Source organism: Poromitra crassiceps (genome assembly GCF_964638095.1).
Source record: "Poromitra crassiceps genome assembly, chromosome: 22".
In the NCBI taxonomy this organism is placed as follows: Eukaryota; Metazoa; Chordata; class Actinopteri; order Beryciformes; family Melamphaidae; genus Poromitra; species Poromitra crassiceps.
In genome coordinates, this window is record NC_139647.1 from 10,506,533 (window position 1) to 10,530,022 (window position 23,490).

Here is a 23,490-nt window from a genome sequence, read left to right on the forward strand (position 1 = left end):
TGTGATAAATATTCCCAGGCCTCTTAAAACTTTGACGCACGGACGGAAATTACGCATCCATTATTCTCAGAAATTGGCTTTTGGGGGCAAGGAGTCGCGGTCACGCGGAGGTGTTTCAGCCAGCTTGTTTTTTTTTTGCACACAACCAAAAAGTGTCAACTATTTACCGGCACCAAACACCAATTAATGGACTCGTTTGTATTCAACTTGTTTTCTACGGCTCTGCGAATTTTTTTCAGAGGCCAAGACTCTGTTGGAGAAACGCCACTCGGTGCGTCAAGAGCACCATAAGGTTACCACGGGACATTTCGCAGCGGCATAGCCGGAAAAGATGCTCTCTGTTCGGATGCAGCGTGACCAACGTCTCTGCCCTCTGTTGCTTCTCCTTCTGGTCGGGGGACATGCCGCGGCGTCTGCCACTGGTAAGCTTGCAACGACAGATATAAGTTGGGATTTGTAGTTTTTTGTAAAATATTGTTTAATGTGCCGTGACTGAGACATTTGATAAAACACACAAACACGCGCACACGCGCACCAGACACCGAGAGCGAAGGAAAGGAGTAGACTTTCTATTCACCAAAACTGACCAAACGCAAGGTGATGCAATGCAATTTTTCCATGTGAAAGAATGAAAAATGTGTCTATTCTATTGAATGGTAGCCTTTACAGCAGAGGGTCTGGGATAGTCTGTTACTGACCACTGGACCAGGCACTTTACAGCCACCGGAAAGTCCTCAGATGTACAGTAGACCGCTTTGAGCTCCCCTTTTATTCTACTTGGAGCGGAAAAGCAGCACCCCCCAGTGCGCAGGGAGTAATTAACGTTTTGCTCGGTGCGTTTCTGGCCTCCTAAAAGAAAAAGCAAAGCCTTTTGCCCAGGGGAAGAGAACTAGGCTATGTTTTTTTTTAGTTAGATGAATCATATAGTGACAATTGTTTTTAGTCTTGGTTGTAGTATTGCTCATAGACTACTTTATACCATTTTGCCACAGTAGTATTTGGATTGCAATCTGCTGAGCCTGCCTCAACAACATTGCAGGCTTTGACCACCAGACTTTTCTTTATCATTGGATTGTGTGGTGGTGTGTGTGTGTGTGTGTGTGTGTGTGTGTGTGGGGGGGGGGGGGTAATGCCATCAAAGACTCAACGTTTCCGCCCTGAATGCAGCAGCACACTGAGATGATATCACCTGCTGGCACACAGGCCAAAGCAATCTGTTGGTGAGCAGATGTGCCAGGTGGACCTGGATACCAAGGTCACACACTGCACAGTGCACACGTCTCCAAACTGGAGCAGCAATGGAGGCTCCAGTGCTGCTGCGTTAGAATAACGATGATTATTTCCTATGGTGTGTGGGCCAGTGGTAGTTCAACCTGGACATACACCCTCCCCTCCCTTTGCCAAATCACATTGCAATAGGCCACAAGGCAGAAATCTGAAGGTTGGTGGATTAAGTTTGGTTTACAGTGTGTGTGTGTGGGGGGGGGGGACAACAATAACTACATGGTCTACATGAGCTTTACTGAAAGGCCACTCCAACAAATACATCTTACACTCTGCTGAGCTGATTCATGTTTTTATGAAGATAATCTGGGAGGAGGGGGGAGGGGGGGGGGGGGTTGGGGGGGTCCAGATCTGTGGGCATTTCTTTGAATTCCAATAAGAACTCGTATCGGTACCGCCCAAGGTGTGTGTGTGTATGTGTGTGTGTGTGTGTGTGTGTGTGTGTGTGTGCGCGTGCGTGCGTGCGTGTGTGCTCTCTGGACACAGGTGGAGCAGAAAAGCAGCTTATGTTTATTAAAATTGTGGACCGTTCCGAAATCCTTGAGAGCATGAGAAATGAGGGACATTGGAAATCAACAGTGGAGGATTGCATTGAGGTCCTGTTAGGGGAGCAGGGCGGGGACTGAGAGGAGAGGAGAGGAGAGGACATGAGAGGAGAGGAGAGGAGGGGACATGAGAGGAGGGGAGAGGAGAGGAGAGGAGAGGAGGGGAGAGGAGAGGAGAGGAGAGGACATGAGAGGAGAGGAGAGGAGAGGACATGAGAGGAGGGGAGAGGAGAGGAGGGGAGAGGAGAGGAGAGGAGAGGAGAGGACAGGAGAGGAGAGGAGGGGAGAGGAGAGGAGAGGAGAGGAGGGGACGCCAGGGGACAATAGCTCAGTGTGCCCCAGTAAAGTTTTCTGTCTGGGTAGAGAGGAAGCCAGAGATATATTTAGGGAATGCATGATGGGGCCGACAGATTGCATTTATCTTCTCTCCCATTATGAGTATACCTTTCCTCTGTCCCCCCTCTCCTCTCCTCTCCCCTCCCCAGCCCTCCTGTCTCTGTCCCCCCTCTCCTCTCCTCTCCTCTCCTCTCCCCTCCCCAGCCCTCCTGTCTCTGTCCCTGCCTGTGTTGTGGATGTGCTGAGCTCACATTTCTGCTATGGTGCTCCTCTCCCTCTGTGTTGACATACACATTAATTACCCAGACTGCCAGGAACACTTGTCTGGAGTAACTACCGCGCCGGCCACTGCTTCTCTGAGTCTTCTCTCTGTGCATGCTTGTTATTAATGACTACATCAGAGTTAGGAAAAACCGACATACGGAGAGTGTGTGTTTGCGCAGTTTGTGATGGGAGGATCAGGATTAAAATTACCGGGTGCCCGGCAAAGTCCTGGCTGGGGGAGGGGTGGGGTGGGGTTGAGGATCCCGACTGGGAGGTCGAGACAGGAGGCGAGCGAGGCTGCTGAGGGGTAGCGGAGTGTTTCCGAGTTAGGCAGCGTAACGTGTCAGACACTCCCATGGAGGGGCTGGCTGAATAGTGACACTCTTCCAGGACGTGCCGTCTCATTGTGTGAAGTGTGGGAATGCTCTTGACTCACCGTGCACTCTCTGTGAAGAAGACTGAAGTGGAGGAAGAATAATCACTTCCCTCCACCACCAGTGTCTCTGTGAGAAATAAAAAAAAAACGCTCCTGAAGTATTTGTGTCTTCTCGACCACACACAGTTTGGTCAGTGGGATAATTGCGCGTTTTTTTTCCGAGAGTCGAGTGCAGAAGATGCATGAAACAGAAGGAAGGAATGTGACAACAAAGCCAAGTTCAAACAGAAACACCAGAGCCGCCTCGGCTTCAGAGACGCCCAACAGATTGAGATGTCAGATCAGATTAAGGCGTCTCTGAAACATCTAGTCATAACAGAGGCAGTCTTATTGCCTGTGCAGAGATTTGGACAGGTGGTTGCTCTTGCTCAGCAGACAGTCAGGCAGGCAGGCAGGCAGGCAGGCAGCCCTCTCTCTGGGCCAGGCCGGGGGCCCAGTCAGTGCTCTTGTCCCGCAGCAGTGCATTAGTTTTTACGGCCGTCAGGCGCGGCAGGGGATGGGATCGCCGGCCAGCCACTGGCCCCTCTCTGCTGTATTATTCATACGTGCAAAGTGGTCTTTGTTAATATTTAAAATGTGCTTATGATGCTCCGATCAGGACATCACATCAGAGACGGGCCGGGGGGAAAAAGAAGTGGTAAGGAGGACAGCTGCTAGTCGTCTCTCAGCTCGGATAACTGATGCCCGGATGGCTACAGGGGGGTAGTTGAGAGTTTGAGGGTACCAATAGGCCGTTTATAGGAGAGAGATAAAAGACTTGGCTATTGGTGTAAGTGTGCCAATTGCAGCTGGAGGGCTGTTACAGAGGTGGTGTGTGAGAAGCAAACAGGGAGACGAAGGGTTACCCAGGGTCACGCTATCCATCTGAAAGTGGATAGGGAGGAAAAAAGAGGGGAGATGATGGAAGGGGGCATAAATCACACAGAGACATATTGAGATAGATGGATCTCGGGACGTGCAGCTTTTAAATATCCTTTATGAGAGGAGAACGAGGAGAAAACTCCATAGCAGTGGCATTCAAGCGTCATTAAGCCTCTGGCACAGGCCACAGGATGGGGAAGGGGGGGGGGGGGGGATGGGAAGTGATGAGGTAAAAACTAAAGCAGCAGGCGACAGGGTTTCCCACACGTGACGACGTCCCAAAACCTGGAAAACAGTTGACCAATTTTCCAGACAGTCACGGAAAACACATGGAAAATGAGAGGAATAGCAAAAATGTCTCTGGAAAATCTTGTGTTGTCCTGGAAAATTATTTCAACATTCTCCTATTTTCCTTTAGCTGCCATCTGAAAGGGCTATTATTGCCATCTGAATGGGATAAGTAATGTTCAAGATCATCATATTAATGTTCAAATGGTAGTTTATGGATGAGAGTATTTTGAATAGGCTCATCTCGGTTAGATTGTGGAAACCCTGTGAACGCACCCCCAAAAGCCACGTCACATGGTGGTAGCACATGCAGGTTGGATGACGTTACAACTTACGCGACCGAAACTTTAAATAATGTAAGTTACGTTATTCTTCAAATGTAAATATTAGTGACTGCTGGCTGGTAACTGCGGTAGTTTTTTATTAAGTTTTTTTCACAAGAACACATCTCATCTTAAAAGTATGAATTCCATTGTCATACAGCCACATCTGCAGATCATTATTCTAGGATCAACTTGTCATAATTTCTATGCATGCGTGAGATGATTTGATCGATAAGTTATATAGCCAATAGACCGCACGTCTTTTAAACCAGACTTCCACAGAGAGGATATTATTGCATGGTGCAAACCTTGTCTTGTCATACCAGCTAGATCATCTCTGAAGATGTTGTGGAAAGGATGTCTAAAAAAGAGTGGGACCCCTGAAGAAGCAGTGTGTTTAAAGGGAGAAAGAGATGGAGGCGGGGAGCGGAGAGTGAAAGCGCGAGACACACAAATCCAGCAGGGGGATGTTTTTATTAAGGCTCTTATCGATGGAGAGCGCTCACAGTATTAAGAGCGGACATGTTTAATGCTTTGCCAATACGCTGCGTGTTCGACTGGCTCATAAATCTGCTGCAAACAGCACGGCTCCTGTAGGAGGGGAGGGCAGAGCCGACAGGACGATGGAGGAGCCACACCAAGATAAAGCGTACAAAGTGGAGTTAGTAAAGTTTGGAGCAGAGATTGGCAGACTTGAGATTAATATAGTTTTAATTACAGATCATTATTCTAATCTCTTCTGCAGGAGACAATATATTCCCGAAAGTGTTTAGAATCCGCGGGTAATAACGATTTAGGAATCAATATGATATTATTCAAGCTGCTAATTCGAAACGGTATATACCTACATGCACTAAAAAAACAACAACTTTTTTTTAAATATGTTGTTATCGTTACGTAAAAGCTATTTACATATTTTATGTAATTTTTGTCTTCTCAGATGCCGGAGAAAACGTCTTGTTTGTCTCATAGCAGATGGTCCCGTCTACCTCTGCGCTTTCATGTCAAAACCGTGATAAATATGCAACAGTGTTTTCCTAAGCTATTGATGTTTGAAATATAAAGAAAATAGTTGTTTTGCAGGAGATATTTCTCCTAAGGTCAAACTAACTAGTTCACCAGTGACGTCAATATACATAACACACCTAATAACAACAACAATAATAATCATAATGATAATAATACATTTTATTTGAGGGTACCTTTCAAGACACCCAAGGTTGCCTTATAATGCATAAAAAGAACAGGTACAAACAGCTGTGCATGGCAGAGACACCAGCATAGAGATGACAGAACAAGAGACAAGGTGGGTAGACAGGTATAGGAGGGGAGGATAAAAACAGTAACACTATCCACCTTATTTTTGAATGCCCCGCTGTAAAATAATTATGGGTGGAACATGACTGATTGTTGCAGCTTGCGCATTTCCTCGTTAAAACTCTGATGCTGGAAAAAAAAGTTGCTTGTCATAATAAATAACACTCTGACGACTTATTTGAGGGAATGTAATACTTTTACCTATCACAGCCGCTATTTCTCTTGTTCTTTGAGCAACTCTGGATATTTGTCGACGAGATTTTTGCCAAGCTGGATGCGCTAACGGGGGTTTAGGGTTAAAATCGCTAAACCGGAAGTCAAACTGTGGGAGATTGTTGCTCACTTCACGGAGACCTACGGGCTACAGTATGTTGTGTCTGTGTCAGCAACGTAACGGGGGGAGGGGGCTGGGAGGATTACACCGGAAGAAGCACCCGTATTTCACGTAAGGCATCATGGCATCTAGAAATAAGGTGGATAGGGATAATAACTCCATCATGAGTGGAAGTTTCCTAATTCAGTTCAAAACACAGTCAGGTCCTGAAATACCCATCAAGTTGAAAAAGTTGAGCGTGGAGTGAGAGAGAGGGAGGATGGACCGGGGGTGGAGCAGGGGGGAGAGAGTTTCGGTGGCAGATGGGAGCTGAGTGGCTGAGCCGGCGGGACGGGGTGTACCCCCTGCCCCTCTATCCTGCCCCGTGGGGGGAGCTGGGTGGGGCAGCCAGGGGAACAGGAAGAAAACCTCTGTGGGGTTCCATTGTGCTTCAGATGAATAGAGGAGTCCACAGGGCTTTTTCTGCCCCTCTGTGTGTGTGTGTGTGTGTGTGTGTGTGTGTGTGTGTGGGGTGAGGGGGACGACAGCAGAACACACACACACACACACACACACACACACACACACACACTCAAATCTCATTCACAGTTTCAACACGAGCTAGTCTGTGTGTGTGTGTGTGTTTGTGTGTGTTTGTTGGTTGTAGGTGTGTCACTGTTGCGTAACCACTTGTGCACAGGAAAGACCGCGCCTGCCTGTGTCAGTGGTAGAATCTGGTTCTTCGATTCTTCTAACGATTGATATGCTAAGACATGCTCAGTGACATCTGACATCAAAAGGCCAGTGTTGGTTTGGCTACCCCCCTCCCCCCCCCAACACACACACACACACCCACGCAAACACACACACGCAAACACACACCCACGCACAAACACACACACGCGCAAACACAAGCACACACACAAAAAAGAGGCACATCCTCTGGTGACGAGGTGACATCTAGGTGTATAATGGATGAAGACCTGCTGGGTCAGGAAGGAGGAGTGAGTGAGTGGAGGAATTTCATTTGAGACCTCAGCAGCAGCGCTGGGAGCATCGTGACCAATAGGATCAGGATGCACCATGGGGGGGCCAAGCCAGATCCTGAACAACCCCCCTTATTACCCTCAGGGGGGGTCAGGCGACACACCGGGAGAACTAGAAACAACCAGCGGCAACGAAGCCGGCCGACTGTCGCCTGTGTCGGGGCCAAGAAGTGACACCGCAAAGACTACCGCCGACAGTCAACTAGGGCTGCCATTAACGATTATTTTCATAAATCGATTAATCTGTCGATTATTTTCTCGATTAATCAATTAGTTGTTTGGTCTATAAAATGCCAGAAAATGGTAGCAAATGACAATCGGTCTTTCCCAAAGTCCAAGAGGATGCCCTCAAATGTTTCGTTTTGTCCCCAACTCAAAGATAATATCAGTTTACTGTCATACAGGAGTAAAGAAACCAGAAAATATTCACATTTAAGAAGCTGGAATCCGAGAATTTAGACGTTTTCTCTTAAAATTGTACTCAAAATGATTAATCGATTATCAAAATAGTTGTCGATTAATTTTCTGTCGATCGACTAATCGATTAATCGTGGCAGCTCTACAGTCAACTAGCACATACGTTCTGCGCCTGCAGTACCGCGGATATACTAAGCAGATACTGAAAGAAAGCAGCGTTTGCCTGCCGTTTTCACATCACTCTCTGTCACCACTTAAATGGTTTTGTGATAGACTGTAGAATGATGTCTGATAAAAAGTTGCAAATGGCGCTGGCGTTGTTGTCAGCCCTCGTCTGGTCTTTTGCTTGTGGAAGAAGAGAGGAAGAGGCAGAGAAATCAGAAGAAGAAACTGCGCTAAATAGGTGCTATCAGACGGCGACGGGCTCAAGGGTGTTTCCCGAAGGCCACGTCGTCGGTGTGTCGGAATCCGATTAGATGAAGTTGAAAAATGTTGAAATGCGTGCCCTCTCTTCTCTCACTGCTTCGCTTTAACCAGCTGACCAGCCGAGCCAATCGGAGTGATTTCTCACGGCCCCGACGCCGATTCAACGTGTAGAATCGTCTGTAAAAGCCGCCCGACTAGTGCCCACGCTGCGTGACACACCACAAAAACTAGGACGACGGAGGCTCACGATGATCGCCTTGGCGTGCCTGTGCCTTTAAGATACACACACTTGGTCACAACAGTTTGCTCTTAGGTCCCGCGGATCAGAGGGAGTGTGAGCATGTGATTGGCTGTGCTGTGGTCCAGTGCTGTGCGTGTGCGTGTGCTGGCCTAAAAAGGCAGGTTTGGAGGCCATCATGCAGCCTCTCTTCATCTTCTTAGCAGAAGCTTTTTGTCTTCAGAAGGCAGTGGAGCAGCCAGGTCCACCTCAGAGCTCAGACCAGGTCCACCTCAGAGCTCAGACCAGGTCCACCTCAGAGATCAGACCAGGTCCACCTCAGAGCTCAGACCAGGTCCACCTCAGAGATGAGACCAGGTCCACCTCAGCTCAGAGATCAGACCGCCGCCAGTCTGTGGATGTTTACGCTCGTGTGTCTGTGTCTGTCTGTGTCCACCTGCGTCTCTGTGCCCATGACCAAGTACAGCAAATTCTGCTTAAAGGGACAGCTCACCCTAAAATCCAAAGTATTTTTCCTCTCACCTGTAGTGCTATTTATCCATCTATATCGTTTTGTGTTAGTTGCCTGAGTTTTGGAGATATCCGCCACAGAGATGTCTGCCTTCTCTCCAATACAATGGAACTGGATGGCACTCAAGCACTAACATTTTTTTTTAACTCAACAGCGTTGTCTCTTTCCAGAAATCATGACCCGGTTACTCAAGATAATCCACAGACTTTGTTGTGAGCAGTTTCATGTAGGACCTATTTTCTTTTTCTTCAAGCCGAGTGCCATCCAGTTCCATTGTATTGGAGAAAAGGCAGACATCTCTGCGGCCGATATCTCCAAAACTCAGGCAACTAACACAAAACGATATAGATGGGTAAATAGCACTACAAGTGAGAGGGAATATATATATTTTGGATTTTAGGGTGAGCTGTTCCTTTAAAGTATGTTGTTAACAGTATAGACTGTTCTTGCCTCCCGTAATGTACAGTGTTAGAGAAACTGGGCGATGTTACCTGATGTTTTTCTGACGTCCTTTATGAAATTTAACATACATTTCCCCACATCCACATGATGAAGAAAATTGTCCTCGTTTGTCCCCATTCCACTTTCGCTTGCTTGTATCCACTTTATAGTCCCATCAGGCATATTTTTAGTCCTATAGTCTCACATAAACCAACCTGTCATCCATTCAAAATACCCTGCTTTCCTCCTCCTCCTCCTCATCTCTCTCTCTCTCTCTCTCTCTCTCTCTCTCTCTCTGTGTCTCTCTCTCTCACTCCATCTTTTTTTTCCAGACAGCTCTCTGGCAGAGTTTGGGAATTGCTCTTTAGAAGGCACCGTGAAGAATCCTATTTCTCCGAGTGTAACGCTTATTAGGCTCCCATCTGCCCCGGGGGTACTTTTGAATGGGGGGGGGGGGGGGGGTGTTTGGGCTGTAGTAGCGGGGTAGGTAAAGGGAAGGGGGTGGGGCTTTGTTATATTGTATATAGTGGATGTGGTGGGTGCCGCTGGGGGGCTTGTGCGAGGAGGTGGTGAAGGGGGTCTTAATACACACACACACACACGGAGCAGCTGGTGTGTCTAAAGCAGGGGAATGGCACAGAGAGACCTCCCTGGAGAGACGGGTGCTGAGCGTATGTGTGCATGTCTCAGGGTTGAGGGGGAGAGAGAACGGAACACCATTCCGCGTCCTTCTGTCTGCATCACAGGCAGCTAGGCAACAGCAGGACTTTCAAACTACTCCCATCTTTTCTCCTCCTCTCTCTCCCCTGTTCTCCTCCCCTGTGTTTCAAATCAAGGAGAATGACGCCTAATGAGTGGAGTGTGAGAGGGAGGGAGGGGCTTGTGTGATTGGCTGCACGTCACTGTGTGTGTGTGTGTGTGTGTGTGTGTGTGTGTGTGTGTGTGTGTGTGTGTGTGTGTGTTGTCGTGGTTGTGTGTGTGTAATGTGTGTGATTGAGTAAGTCATGGAGTGATAACACACTGGGTTGTGTGTGTGTGTGTGTGTGTGTGTGTGTGTGTGTGTGTGTGTGTGTGTGTGTGTGTGTGTGTGTGTGTGTTGTCGTGGTTGTGTGTGTGTAATGTGATTGAGTAAGTCATGGAGTGATAACACACTGTGTTTTATGTATGTGTGTGTGTGTGTGTGTGTGTGATTGACTAAGTCATGGAGTGATAACACACTACACTAGCCCACTGTCTCTCAGTAATGGAGCAGTGATTGGCCACTTAATCAGAGGTCAACAAGGACACATCCAGCCTTCTCTTCTCTCCTCTCCTCCACTCCTCCCATCTCTGCTCTCCCGCTCTCTCCTCTCCTCCTATCTCTCCTCGCCTCCTCCCCCTCCTCTTTTCTCCTCTCCTCCACTCCTCCCTTCTCTCCTCTCCCCCTCCTCTCCTTTCCTCTCCTCTCCTCCACTCCTCCCATCTCTCCTCACCCCCTCCTCTCCTTTCCTCTCCTCTCATCCCCCCCCGCTCTCCTCTCCTCTCCTCCACTCCTCCCATCTCTCCTCTCCCCCTCCTCTCCTTTCCTCTCCTCTCATCTTCCCCCTCTCTCCTCTTCTCTCCTTTCCTTTCCTCTCCTCTCCTCTCCTCCTCCCATCTCTCATGTCCCCCTCTCTCCTCTTCTCTCCTCCTCCCATCTCTCCTCTTCTCTCCTCTCCTTTCCTTTCCTCTCCTCCCATCTCTCCTCTCCCCCTCTCTCCTCCTTTCCTCTCCTCTCCTCCTTTCTCCTCTCCTCTCCTCCCCTCCTCTCATCTCCCCTCCTCTTCTCTCCGCTCCCCCTCTCTCCTCCTTTCTCCTCCCCTCCTCTCCTCTCCCCCTCTTCTCTCTTCCTTTCCTCTCCTCTCCTCCTCCCATCTCTCCTCTCCCCCTCTCTCCTCCTTTCTCCTCTCCCCCCTCCTCTCATCTCCCCTCCTCATCTCTCCGCTCCCCCTCTCCTCTGCTCTCCTCTCCTCTGCTTATACTTTGAGCCTCCATCAAAAGAGCCATGGAGCATTTAGCTTCATCTCCGAAACATATGCGCGCGCCGCGCCCACGCATACACACACACACACACACACGCGCACACACACACACACACACACACACACACACACACACACACACACACACACACACACACACACACACACACACACACACACACACACACACACACACACACACACACACACACACACCCTCCCTCCCTCCCTCCCAGTAGGAGCAATAATCCCTGTTGCAGCTCAGACACTCTTGGATCATGAGCGTAGAGAGCGTAGTAAAGAGAAGAGTGAAAGAATGAGATCTGCCCTCATCCACCCCTTTAATTCCTGCAGCCCCGTCTTCAGCTCCAGGACTTCATTCTCAGATTCTCCTCCAGAGACTTTGACCGGGAGAATCCGAACAGAGTGAGAGCTCTGTTCTCGCCTCCAATGCAGGTCTTAATCAGGCTCTGACAGGCTCCTACTTGGCTCGGTGTGTGTGTGTGTGCGTGTGTGTGTGTGTGTGTGTGTGTGTGTGTGTGTGTGATGGGAGCACGTTGATGTGAATCCAGCAGTATTACTTAGGTATTACACCTTTTCCTGCGGGGGTCACGGTGGGGTCACGCTCGCAGTCTCAATCAGCCAACAGCTTGTGCTCACCTCTTTCTCTGGCAGTCTTTCTCATTCACACAGGAGGAAACCTGCGTTCTCCTCTCGCTACATTTCCCATGCCGCGCGCTGGGTGTAACGCGCGTGAGAGGAAAACCGCAGCGCGCTCTCACAGGTTACTTATGAAGCAGTTAATATGCGTGTCAGGTGTTAATTGGTATCTGCCAGGCAATAGCTATATAGGTGTGCGTTATGTGGCAGATGATGCACGCGAGTGTAATTAACTCGGTTACATCTAAGTGTATAGAGCTCACGGCCATGACACGTGTCAGCGGGTGTGTGTTTCAAGCCTTGTCGTACCTGCTGACGACCAGATGGGCTCAACGGCCGATGACCTCACGCCGCCCCCGCCCTCGCCCCCGCACGCTCCGGCCACTCCGCTCTGATTAGCCGGTGAGCCGGACACACAGGTCTTATAATGGACACGTCACCCCACACACACGTGTGTATGTGGGGTGTGTGTGTGTGTGTGTGTGTGTGTGTGTCTGTGTGTGTGCGTGCGTGCCTAGCTGGCTGGGCAGTGCCCATGGCCTGCTGTTTATGGGGATTATCAAAGCAGATGGACGGCCATGCTGACTGGAGAGGGTTCATTAACTCCGAGTGTCTCTTCTCTCTGAGTGACTCCGCTGCTGCTGCTGCTGCTGCTACTATCACTGCCACTGCTCAGCTCCACTGGCTCCCAATCCTCTCAGCAACAAGGGTGTGTGTGTGTGTGTGTGTGTGTGTGTGCGTTCGTGGTTGTGTGTGGGTGTGTGTGTGTGTGCATGTGTGTGCATGTGTGTTAGGGTTGTCAAAAGTATCCATAATAGTATCGAAAATATCAATACTGAAAATTTGAATCGGATACAATGCTCATTTGCAACAGGTATCGATAGTATCGAAAACGATAAGTATCAATACTAAACATTTGAAATGGATACAATACTCATTTGCAACAGTTCTGATACCATCAGTGCTTTCTTTTAATGAGAAATCACTGATTTTTCCCTCCCTATCATTGGTGGGTATCTGTTGTTTCAACAAGCTAAACGTGTTATGATGGCTAGAGCAGCAGGGCTAATCTGCTGTCTAAATTCAAAGTTTGATCAGGCCTAGATTATGGAGAAGTGTGCATCTGTCCGTCCATCTATCTCTATTTTTATGCCTCTTGATATGTCGTCATCCCCCCCCTTCCCGTGGTATCGAAAATGGTATCGAGTATCGATATTTTCCTGGGTATGGAAGTAGAAATTCTAGTATGGTGCCATGTGTGCTAGGGAAGGGTAGAGCAGGTAGAGAAGATACGTAACACACATAAATGAAAGCCATAATACGCAGGTGTTAATTGATTGGGGAATGATGTGAGCTGAAGGTTTCGCTCGATTGCTTTATGTGGAAGTGGAGCAGCAGTCGCCACCCGGATTCTCTTTTCGTCATGCTGTTGTTGAGCCGCGTCGAGATGAGTCGAGTGTAATAATCTGTATTGACATGTGCCTGCTGTGCTTTTGTCCGTATCAAAGTGAGCTTTTTACGCATGAAAAGCAGCGGGAGAGACGTGTGTTACGTAAAACATATTGGCAATCGGCTAAAAGATGGAGTTGTGATGATTTAGCGGGACAACATCTTCGCCGAGACCACGTGTCCCACGTGTTGAAGCCGCGCTGCGCCAGTGGAGATGAATAGGTGTAGTTATATAGAGGATCATTAAACACAGAGTCTCAACTATAGCTTCAACCTTCACGCTGCTAGCTGTCTCTGTCCTCGCTGACAGAAGAGACATGGATGGCACAGGGACAGACAGACAGACAGACAGACAGAGAGAGATGGATGGCACAGGGACAGACAGACAGACAGAGAGACATGTGGACACCCAGACAGGCAGACAGACAGGCAGACAGACAGACAGACAGACAGACACAGACAGACAGAGAGACATGTGGACACCCAGACAGGCAGACAGACAGACAGACAGACAGACTGGCAGACAGACACAGACAGACAGAGAGACATGTGGACACCCAGACAGGCAGACAGACAGACAGACAGACAGACAGACAGACAGGCAGACAGACAGACACAGACAGACAGAGAGACATGTGGACACCCAGACAGACAGACAGACAGACTGGCAGACAGACACAGACAAACAGAGAGACATGTGGACACACAGACAGACAGACAGACAGACAGACAGACAGAGAGACATGTGGACAGGCAGACAGACAGACAGACAGACAGACAGACAGACAGACAGACAGACAGACACAGACAGACAGACAGAGAGACATGTGGACACCCAGACAGGCAGACAGACAGACTGGCAGACAGACAGACAGACAGACAGACAGACATGTGGACACCCGGACACCCGGACAGACTGGCAGACTCCTTGGCAGATGGGTCTTTTGGAACCCTTCGGAGGCCGCAGACTAGTCAGTCCCCCAGTGTCATGCGTACTTGGCAGGGATGTGATGAGTCATGTGACCAGCAGCAAGAAAACACAGGGAAAAAGGCAGGAATAATGATTTTGTCTAGAATTTCATGACACAAACTGATCATTCTTCTACATTCTCTCATTGTGTTAACTTCATGTAGGCCTAAATTAAATCACGGTGAAGTTGAACAATTCGTCATTTTTCTGGCGACCCCTGGTGGTCCCCGGGCCTCATGTTGCATGAGAACCGTTGTTTTGAGTGTGACAGAGCGGAGGAAGAGGAGGATGCCCGCTGATAACTCACAGATGGAGTCTGCGTGATGATGCTGCTGATGACGACAGTCTAGACAAATTTAATACCCGAGCTGCACTCATAATACACAATAATCTGTGACATTTTCATCGTAGAGAGAAGCGTTTAGCTATAGCCTCTGTGACAGATTGAGAAACCACCTACATCCATCAAACAAGAGGGCAGTGGAGCACAGGGGTCATCTTTAAAAGTCTTTCTTTGGTGCATATCGATAAATCACTGACGTTTCCACAGCACAGTGTCTTCACTCTGAGACACAGCACAGTGTCTTCACTCTGAGACACGGAAATAAAAAATAATTTTGGTCTCGCCACCCTGCAGCACCCTGTGGAGTAAATAATGGTATTTTCTTTGGTCTATCTGGAGGAAACCCCAGGAGAGCACAGGTAGAACATGCAAACTCCACACAGAAGGGCCCCTTTTGACGAGCCCACCTGGGCCGTAGCACTGAGGACATGGGGAATGGGGACACACAAACACAATCAGCGCCCACAGCGTCCCAGGCAGGAATCAAACCCGGGACCTTCTTGCTGTGAGGCGACGGCGCTACCACTGCACCACCGTGCCCCTATAGAGTAAATACTGTTTGTAATGGGGGAAGGGGGGGAGTTGTGCAGAAAGACAAGTGACAGTTTGTAAACTGCACTGCTGCCCTTTGTGATGAGGTGACGTGTCTTTTGTTTGACTGGCAGAGGGAAATATAGAACATTTACATCTGCATGTACGTCCACCCACGCCTCCCTCAGCGCCCGTTTGTGTGTGTGTGTGTGTGTGCGCACGTGTGTGTGTGTGTGTGTGTGTGTGTGTGCGCGCGCGCGTGTTTTATGTGTGTGTGTTTGTGTGTGTGTGTGCACGCCTGCATAAGCGATCCGTTGAGTGCGTGCGCTCAAACACTGTTGCTCATGGCGTGTGTGTGTGTGAGTGACAGTTATACCGCGGTGTGTGTGTGTGTGTGCGTGTGTGTGTGCGAGTGTGTGTGTGTATGTCTGTGTGTGTCAGTGACAGTTATACAGCATTGTGTGGAGTGTGTGTGCGCGCGCGTGTGTGTCTGTGTGTGTGTGTGTGTGTGTGTGAGTGACAGCTCTACAGCGGTGTGTGTGTGTGCGCACGGGCGTGTGTGTGTGTTTGTGACAGCTATACAGCGGTGTGTGGAGTGTGTGTGTTTGTGTGTGTGAGTGACAGCTATACAGCGGTGTGTGTGTGGAGTGTGTAAATCTCCCTCGCTCTAAAGCGCTCAGCAGTGGGCCTTACATTAGCACAACAATTTACACATCTGTCCTCAGGCAAAGCACAGGCAAGTCTGAGAATAACGAAGAGAGAGAAAGACAGAGAGAGAGAGAGAGAGAGAGAGAGAGAGGTAAGATAAGACTGTAAACAAGAGGTTTATTAAAAACCGCACCACTCCTTTGTCCTCCTATTTTCTCTGTCCCTCGCCTGCTCTCTCTCTCTCTCTCTCTCTCTCTCTCTCTCTCTCTCTCTCTCTCCTTCAGTCAGAGCAGCCATTACGTGCCTCGGTCTCTCTTGTCTTTCATCTCTCTCTCTCTCTCTCTCGGCGAGGAGGAGAGGAATGAAGGTCCTCTGGCGTGTAATTACACAGAGACATCCTGGATGAGGGCGTCTGTCTCCACAAACAAAAAAAACCCTCCCTCCCTCTAAATACCCCTTGATAGGAGAAGATCTAAGACGGAGACGTTTAACCGCCTTTGATGCACCGCGGGGGCCCCTTGTTTTTACCTGCCTAATAAGTAGCATCACAAGTCTATTTATTTCATTAGACGCAGTGACACTGTGGCTAACAACATATGCTACGTGGCTCCGCTCCAGACGGCGGCGCCGTGGGAACGAGACGCGCGCTCGCTCTCCCTCCGTTCAGCGAGTCATCATCATCGTGACACATTTTACAGGCCGCTTGTTTCCAATCTGGCCCGTGAGTCATATCGCTGAGTGATTATGGAGGGGCTGCTTTTTATAGGCTCGCGTCGTCGGCATCGCCTCAACCTCTAATTGGCGTCGGCGCACATTTGCATTCTGGGAAGGTAATAACGGGGGCTCTTTGGAGGCACTTTAAAACCAGGAAGTCATTGCACTCTGACTTCATTCTGCCTCGTCGAAGCGCTGATGCCTCCAGATGGCTCGTCTCTACTGAGTGTGATATGGCCATTTAGCGTGCCAGAGCTAACGCGTACCGGACTGTTCTGTCGGGTAGGGTCACATGGGGCTATCGTCCACGTAGCTAACTCGTTCGAAAAGCCTTGTCTGGGTCCAGACCTTTGAACCTCCGTGGAGTTAAGTTTGGAAGTGGGTGTAGCGAGTTGATAATTCAGTCTGATATCCGGCTACGAAATGCTAGCAGTCTCTCTATGCAATTTAGCATTAGAATATTTGTCATTCTTATTATTTTACACCTTTTGACAAAGGAGAAAGCTGAATTAACATGCCGACAAAAACACAAAGTAGATGGGATGCACGATATTTATCGGGCCGATAAATTATCTGTCGATATGGCCATTTTTATTTATACAATATATTTTAATATATATTTGCGTTATTATTTATTATTCCAATATTTAAATATTTACATTTTACCCGATAAATAGCCCCCGATAATACGGCGCCAACTTGGCTTTGTGTTGCGTAGGAAGTAGGGCTGTCACTTTTCATTCGAAATTCGAATGCAACTTCGAATGTGGGGGAGGGGGTTCGTTTTCGAAATGTAATTTGAATGTTCGATTTTTTTTTTTTTTTTTTAATTATTATTATTTTTATAATTTTTTTTTTTTTTTTTTTTTTTTTTTTATCAACCAAAATTAACCAACTGCTGCTTGCTGGTAATGTTAATCCCATGTCAGAAAAAGTCTCCAGATTTGTCGCGTTAGTCTCTTCTGAGAAAGATTGTCTCCAGGGTCTGAAAAGTTGTCTCGAGTTGGATGCAGCCAAGTTTGTGAGGCAGTGTTGTGACTGTGAGCGTCCAAGCTAACACGTCGGGCTGATGCCCGGTGGCCTGCAGTGGGTTGCACCAGCTGTGCGTAAGTTGAAATGTAAGCTAGTTTGAACGTAAAGTCTCACTAAGTCCGAGTTTACGCACTACTAAAAATATTTGGGTTGCACCAAGTGAAATAGTTACAACGTAGGCATAAGTTAGAACTTAAAATTTACACCTACGTCTTACTAGGTGTAAAGTCCTCCGTAAAATAGCAGTTGGCACGGATTGCAACTTGGCACCGTGGCGCATCGTTGTTTTGCGTCCGCAACGCGCTCTCCGTGATAAATTACACCCTTTGATATTTATGACTCACGCTTTTGTTTCCCACAAGCTGCAGCACTGCATACAAATTAAAATAACCGCAACAATTTAGTGAGGCAGGATGGTGGTATAGCCTACAATACTGATGAAGAGCTCACAGATAAACGTTAACAGTAATATGAACCTAAACGAACGTTACTCAATAACGTTCTCATTTGATTAGTGTTGATGAAATATGAAAGCACTAATTTGCGGTGGGCAACATGTCCTGTTTTCACTCCACTTAAACAACCGTAAATAAACACCGTTTCCACCGTGCTTTTCACTGATTGGTCACAGATACTGTACACGTCATTGTCTGCGACACTATTTTGGTTAGTATGGACTTTAGGGTCTACTAGTTAAGATGTACCTTACGTCTCCGTGGTGCAACCAAACAAAGACACAACTTTAGTGTCAAACTAACTAGTTTGAACGTAGCAGTTAGTGTGGACTTTACACCCTAACTTAAGACAGAACTTACGTTCAGCTGGTGCAACAGGCTGGACTGATTTTTTTTTTTTTTTTTTTTTTAATTAACCAAAAAACTTTGAATATATTCGAACGAATTTCGGGCAATTAAAGTTCGTTCGAATTTTATTTTGGGAAAAAGTGACAGCCCTAGTAGGAAGCGGAGCATTGTTGTGGCGTGCTCGTGACGTCACAAGCAGCTGCCTGCGCCCGCTGCTCGTGACGTCACAAGCAGCTGCCTGCGCCCGCCTTATGGCGGTTATCATCTGAAACTGTTCACAGTTTCAGAATCAGATGATAACCCAAACAACGCTATATTGCAATTTGCAATACCTGTCCCGCAAGGTTTCTGAGATGAGAAAAGGAGAAGGAGAAAGCTGAATCAACATGCCGACAAAAATACAAAGTAGCTCAGGGTGTTCAACTCATTTTAGTTCACAGGCCACATGCGACCCAATTTGGTCTCAAGTGGGCCAGACTAAGAAAATGCATTATAATAACCTACATAAATATGCAAAATAACCTTAAATAACAACACCTCCAACTTCTCCCGTTTCTTTTAGTGTAAAGAATTACAGGTACGTTTTAAGAAGAACACGTTTTCACATAATAGGGTTATCTCAGCTACCAGAGGCCTAGCAGACTTAATGATCAAATCTGCTGTCTGTAACTGTGCAGCATTAAGGCAGCTGTGCAGGTCTCTATATTCAAGGGTGCTAAAAATAGTTTACCATTTAGTGATGATGGATATAGAAAACGTGAATAATATGCTACTTGATATTTAGCTCCTGAAACCTGGCACCTCTTAGCCTTCACAAGTGCATCAAATTGGACGTCTCGGTGCAATTTTCCATACTTTGCAAAGTCATGCTGTGGGCCGGATTGGCCCCCCGGGTCGTATATTTGACATCCCTGATTAAGTAGATGTTTAAATTCGGTTCGCCAGCAATCTTAATAATGTTATTTGCTTGTGTCCCCCCCTCCACCCCCCTGTTCTTTTCTGCTTAGAGTAGCACTGCCTCCTCATTAGCATGTTAGCTCTACCTGTATTAGTTGTGCCTGTGTTTTGTTTGCGGGAAGCAGAGGGAGGTCATACAGTGTTGTTGGTTAGGCATTCTCAGGAGGTCGCGCAGGTCGAGCGGCCCTCTTGTTTGAGTGCGGGAGTGTGACTGAATGTGTTTTAGTGTGTCTTCTTTACTTGTGTAAATCCGCCCCCATTCATTGAGACTTAACTGTGTCTGTGAACTCTCTGGGAGATGAAGTGAGCGCTCTGGCACAGCTCAAACAGACTGAGGGCGTCAGACAATGGAGCAGGACTCTCTTCTGTTGCACTTAGCCAGGCTGCTGAATGAGCCTGTGAATGAGAGCCTGGAGTGATGCAGCCATGCAGCTGCTGGACAATAGCCTTGCTCAGCAGAAAGGCAGAGCCAGTGACCTGGGGGCCTCCGCTCAGTTCTCCTGTCCGCCCCTGACCCCCGCAACCCCCCCGACCGCATAGGGTCAGCTGGGGGGAAGCCACCTCATCAAACTGTAATAAGGAGATTGAAGTGGGGGCCCCCAGAATCAACACCTTACCGCTGGTATGTGTTGATGCTTCTAGGATGAAACTGTTCAAAGAATCCGTAACATCTGTCTTTGTTTGAGCAGGCATTCGGGGCCATTCACCTAGAACTATAGGGAGGTCCGGGTAGTGCAAAGGTAGATTCCTTGCCTAGCAACATGAGGCTCGCAGGTTCGAGCTCCCATGTTACCTCCGGCTTGGTCAGGCGCCCATACAGGCCAAAATTGCCTGCAAGTCTGCGGCTGGGAAGCCGGATTAAAGGGTATTGTGTCCTTCTGGTCGCCGCACTCACTAGTGCCTCCTCTGGTCGGTCGGGGCACCTGTTTGGGGGGAGGGGAACTGGGGGGGGAATAGCATGATCCTCCCACTCGCTACGTCCTGCTGGTGAAACTCTTTGCCGTCAGGTGAAAAGAAGCAGCCGCCGACTCCACACACAAAAAACATTATAGAAAACATAAGTATACAGACAACGATAACTATAAAAAGATTTTAATCATTATTAGGTAAATAAAATGTTCTGTGCCGTTCTATTTTCATAGTTCTATTTATCTTGATAGCGATAAAGTTCTAAGGGTGAACGGGCCTTCAGGCATTTTATTCATCATGTATAATATAGCAGCGACTTCAGCCTCAGAAATACACACTTCCCGAAATATACTCCAGCATCACTCGCGCCCCCGAAATCAAACAGGACTTTCCACAAAGGAATAAAAAAGCAAAACAAATTCATCACACAGACACAGACAAAGCAGCTCCCCTCCCTGCATTTGACCCCACCACCCCCCCTGTTTGTGTTTATTCTGCGGATTATTCTTCCCTAATCTCTTTAGAGCATAATTCAGATTAGATTCTGTATTATTATTATTATTATTATTACTATTGCTATGTGCATTCCCCACTGTCCTGCTGGGATTTCCGGAATGCCGCGGTGCCGTGTTTGGAAAATTGATTAAAACTGCTGACCGCTGGCCTAGATTGCGTCGGCTCTGGAAAATGGATGAAGAAATAGAAGCAATATAAGTGATCCAATACAGCATTTTGTAAAAAACATGCCTTCTCTAATAGAACTGTGTGAGTACATGCACACACAGCAGTAGCCAAGGTACAAGTCCCCCTTTCATGCATTTGTCCAGCATCTATCATGCATTAAAACTAAGGTTGTCAAAAGTACCGATACTATCGAAAAGTATCAATACTGACATTTTGAAACGGATACCATACTCATTTGCAACAGGTATCAATTAGTATCGATAAGTATCAATACTAAACATTTGAAACGGATACCATACTCATTTGCAACAGGTATCAATTAGTATCGATAAGTATCAATACTAAACATTTGAAACGGATACAATACTCATTTGCAACAGTTTCAATACCAGCAGTGATTTCGTTGAATGAAAAGTCACAGATTTTTCAATCCCTATCATTGGTGGGTATCTGTGTTGCTTCAACAAGCTAAACGTGTTCTGATAGGCTGATGGCTAGAGCAGGGCTATTATTTTTGATGTGTCGTCATCACGTGGTATCGAAAATGGTATCGAGGATCGATATTTTCCTGGGTATCGGTATCGAAGTAGAAATTCTAGTATCGTGACATCCCTAATTAAAACCGCAAATGTTTCAAAGTAGAACCAAATGAGTACATTGAAACACAAAGCTTCAACCAGCTAGTCACCATGAAATTGTAACATCCAAAGACTGAAAAGGAAACCTTAATTTTCCAGTCATTTCCTCTTGGGGATGGAGAAAAACATTAGTTCAGCATGCACGGAGTAGAAAACGTCTGTATTTGTGCTGCCATATTGGAGTAAAAGTTCACATGTCATGTTTAATCCGTATTTAGTGTGTTTTAATACTTGCCTTTTACAATTGTTTTATGTATGTCTTTTAGCTCGAAAAGCTGACACAAGAACCCTTCAATGACTAAATGAAGATATAATATGGGATTATAGGGTGCTGGATAGACTTAAGAATCAAAATATTCAAATACAGAAAAATCCCGTGCCCCTCCAGTCATTCATTGTAGGTAAAAATACCGAAGGTGCCATTTTTAATTCCCTTCCATTTTCCCCAGTGACTTCTGAAATGATGTCTGTCACATAGTTCACCAATGTGGCAATCGAGCCCAAAATGAAACAAATCAGTATGAATAACTATGCAATTTCCTCTGTTCTTTGAATGATGTGCTTTCATATGAGTGTCATTAATACAGAGTAAAATACATTCCATTTTGAAATGTAACTTTTGTAGCCAATAAAAAAAAAGAGCCAAAAATAAAATAGACAAATACATTTTTTCGCCGGTGTAAAGACCTACGTGCACCTATTCGCTGACACAAAACACACACAAAGTCCCTCAGTCCCTAAAATACGTGCCCTGCACTTTAGCGTCCTTTCAGCGCTCTCTTGTTTGCTCGCTTGTTTTTTCTCAATTAAGATGAATTATAGAATGGCACTGGGAAGCAGGGACAAAGGAGCGCTTATTGTGACGTTGCCCCGAGGCGCACGGTCGACGAATGAGAGCGAGGAACAGAGGGCTGTGGATATTTTTGGCCTCTGTGCCTCGCACCCCTCCGATACCTAATGACCCGCACGAGCCGCAACTTAGCCAAATATCAGAGAGCGCGGGCGGGCATGTTGTGCCGACGAAGGGAGCGAAGAGGAGGCGGAGCCTGGCTTTATTGCTCCTATGCGGAGGTGGAGGAGATGAGGGATAGGGAGGCGGGGGCGGCTGTGTTTGTGCTAGCTGTGGCAGACTTGGGGGATAGCCGGCGCTGCACTCTCTCAGTGTACATTTCATTACTTGGCTTCTCCTCGGAGGGCCCGGGTGAGGCGTCATGTCACGGCGCCCGACAAGCGGGCAGCGGACTGCTGGCTTGATTAGACGAGCCGCACCTCGGTAAATGGACCCTATTGATCTCCACACCTTGTTATAAGGAACATGATGAGTCCAAGACATGATGAGAACATGATGAGTCCAAGACAGGTCTGCACCATGAATCTCACGCCATCCAAAATTGCCTCCTCTGCTCAGCTCACGTTCTCTCTCTCATCTTCACACCTCCTCAGTATGCACGCACGCACGTGCGTGGCTTCAGCTCATCCCGCTCCGCTCCGCTTGCCCGTGTCTCTTGATCCGATCTTTCCTTCTCCCTCTTTTATTTTTTTTTAATATGCTCAGCTGATTGCTTTCAATGTCTTCCTCCGCAGCCCATTCAGGCGATTGGACGCTGCGTAATGTATGTCAATGTGCTTGCACTTTTGGAGTAGTTTTGCTGCGTGCGCGGCAATATTTCACGGGGAGGAAAAACACTGTGGCGAGCTGCCGGGTCGCGTAATTACATGTAAATTGAGTTCATCATCCGCTGATTTCCCACATGCCTATGCAGAATAGTCATGCTCTATTTCAGGCCTTCTCAAAGTTTTTGATGACTGAGGGCCAGTTTAGGGAGCCAACGTTGGCTTCAGGGCCGCCCAAGAAAAAACGGGAACACGAAATAATCCCAGAACAAATGTTTTCTTCCATAGAGAGCCAAAGTGGAATGTCACTTCCTGCTTCAGCACTGTACCAGAGATTTTCATCCGCCATTTATTTTCCCATAGACATTTCCTAAAATGCTTATAAAAATAGTTTTAGGGTTAGGGTTAGGGTTAGGGCACCAAAACGTAAAAAGAAATGCTGGGTTAAAGAAAATATTTTTTCAATGTTTTTTTTTGTTTTGGTCCGAGTTA

The 23,490-nt window shown here is 47.4% G+C and overlaps 1 protein-coding gene across 1 annotated transcript in view; it reads left to right on the top strand.

The window, feature by feature from the left end:
* Positions 1–331: 331 nt before the first annotated feature.
* unc5b (unc-5 netrin receptor B) overlaps positions 332–23,490 on the top strand; it is a gene marked incomplete at both ends in the record, with an annotated part of 73,784 nt that continues 50,625 nt past the window's right edge. The window contains one exon of the mRNA XM_083658325.1: positions 332–422. Within this exon, the coding sequence (XP_083514451.1) occupies positions 332–422 (91 nt within the window). The remainder of the gene's footprint in view (positions 423–23,490) is intronic.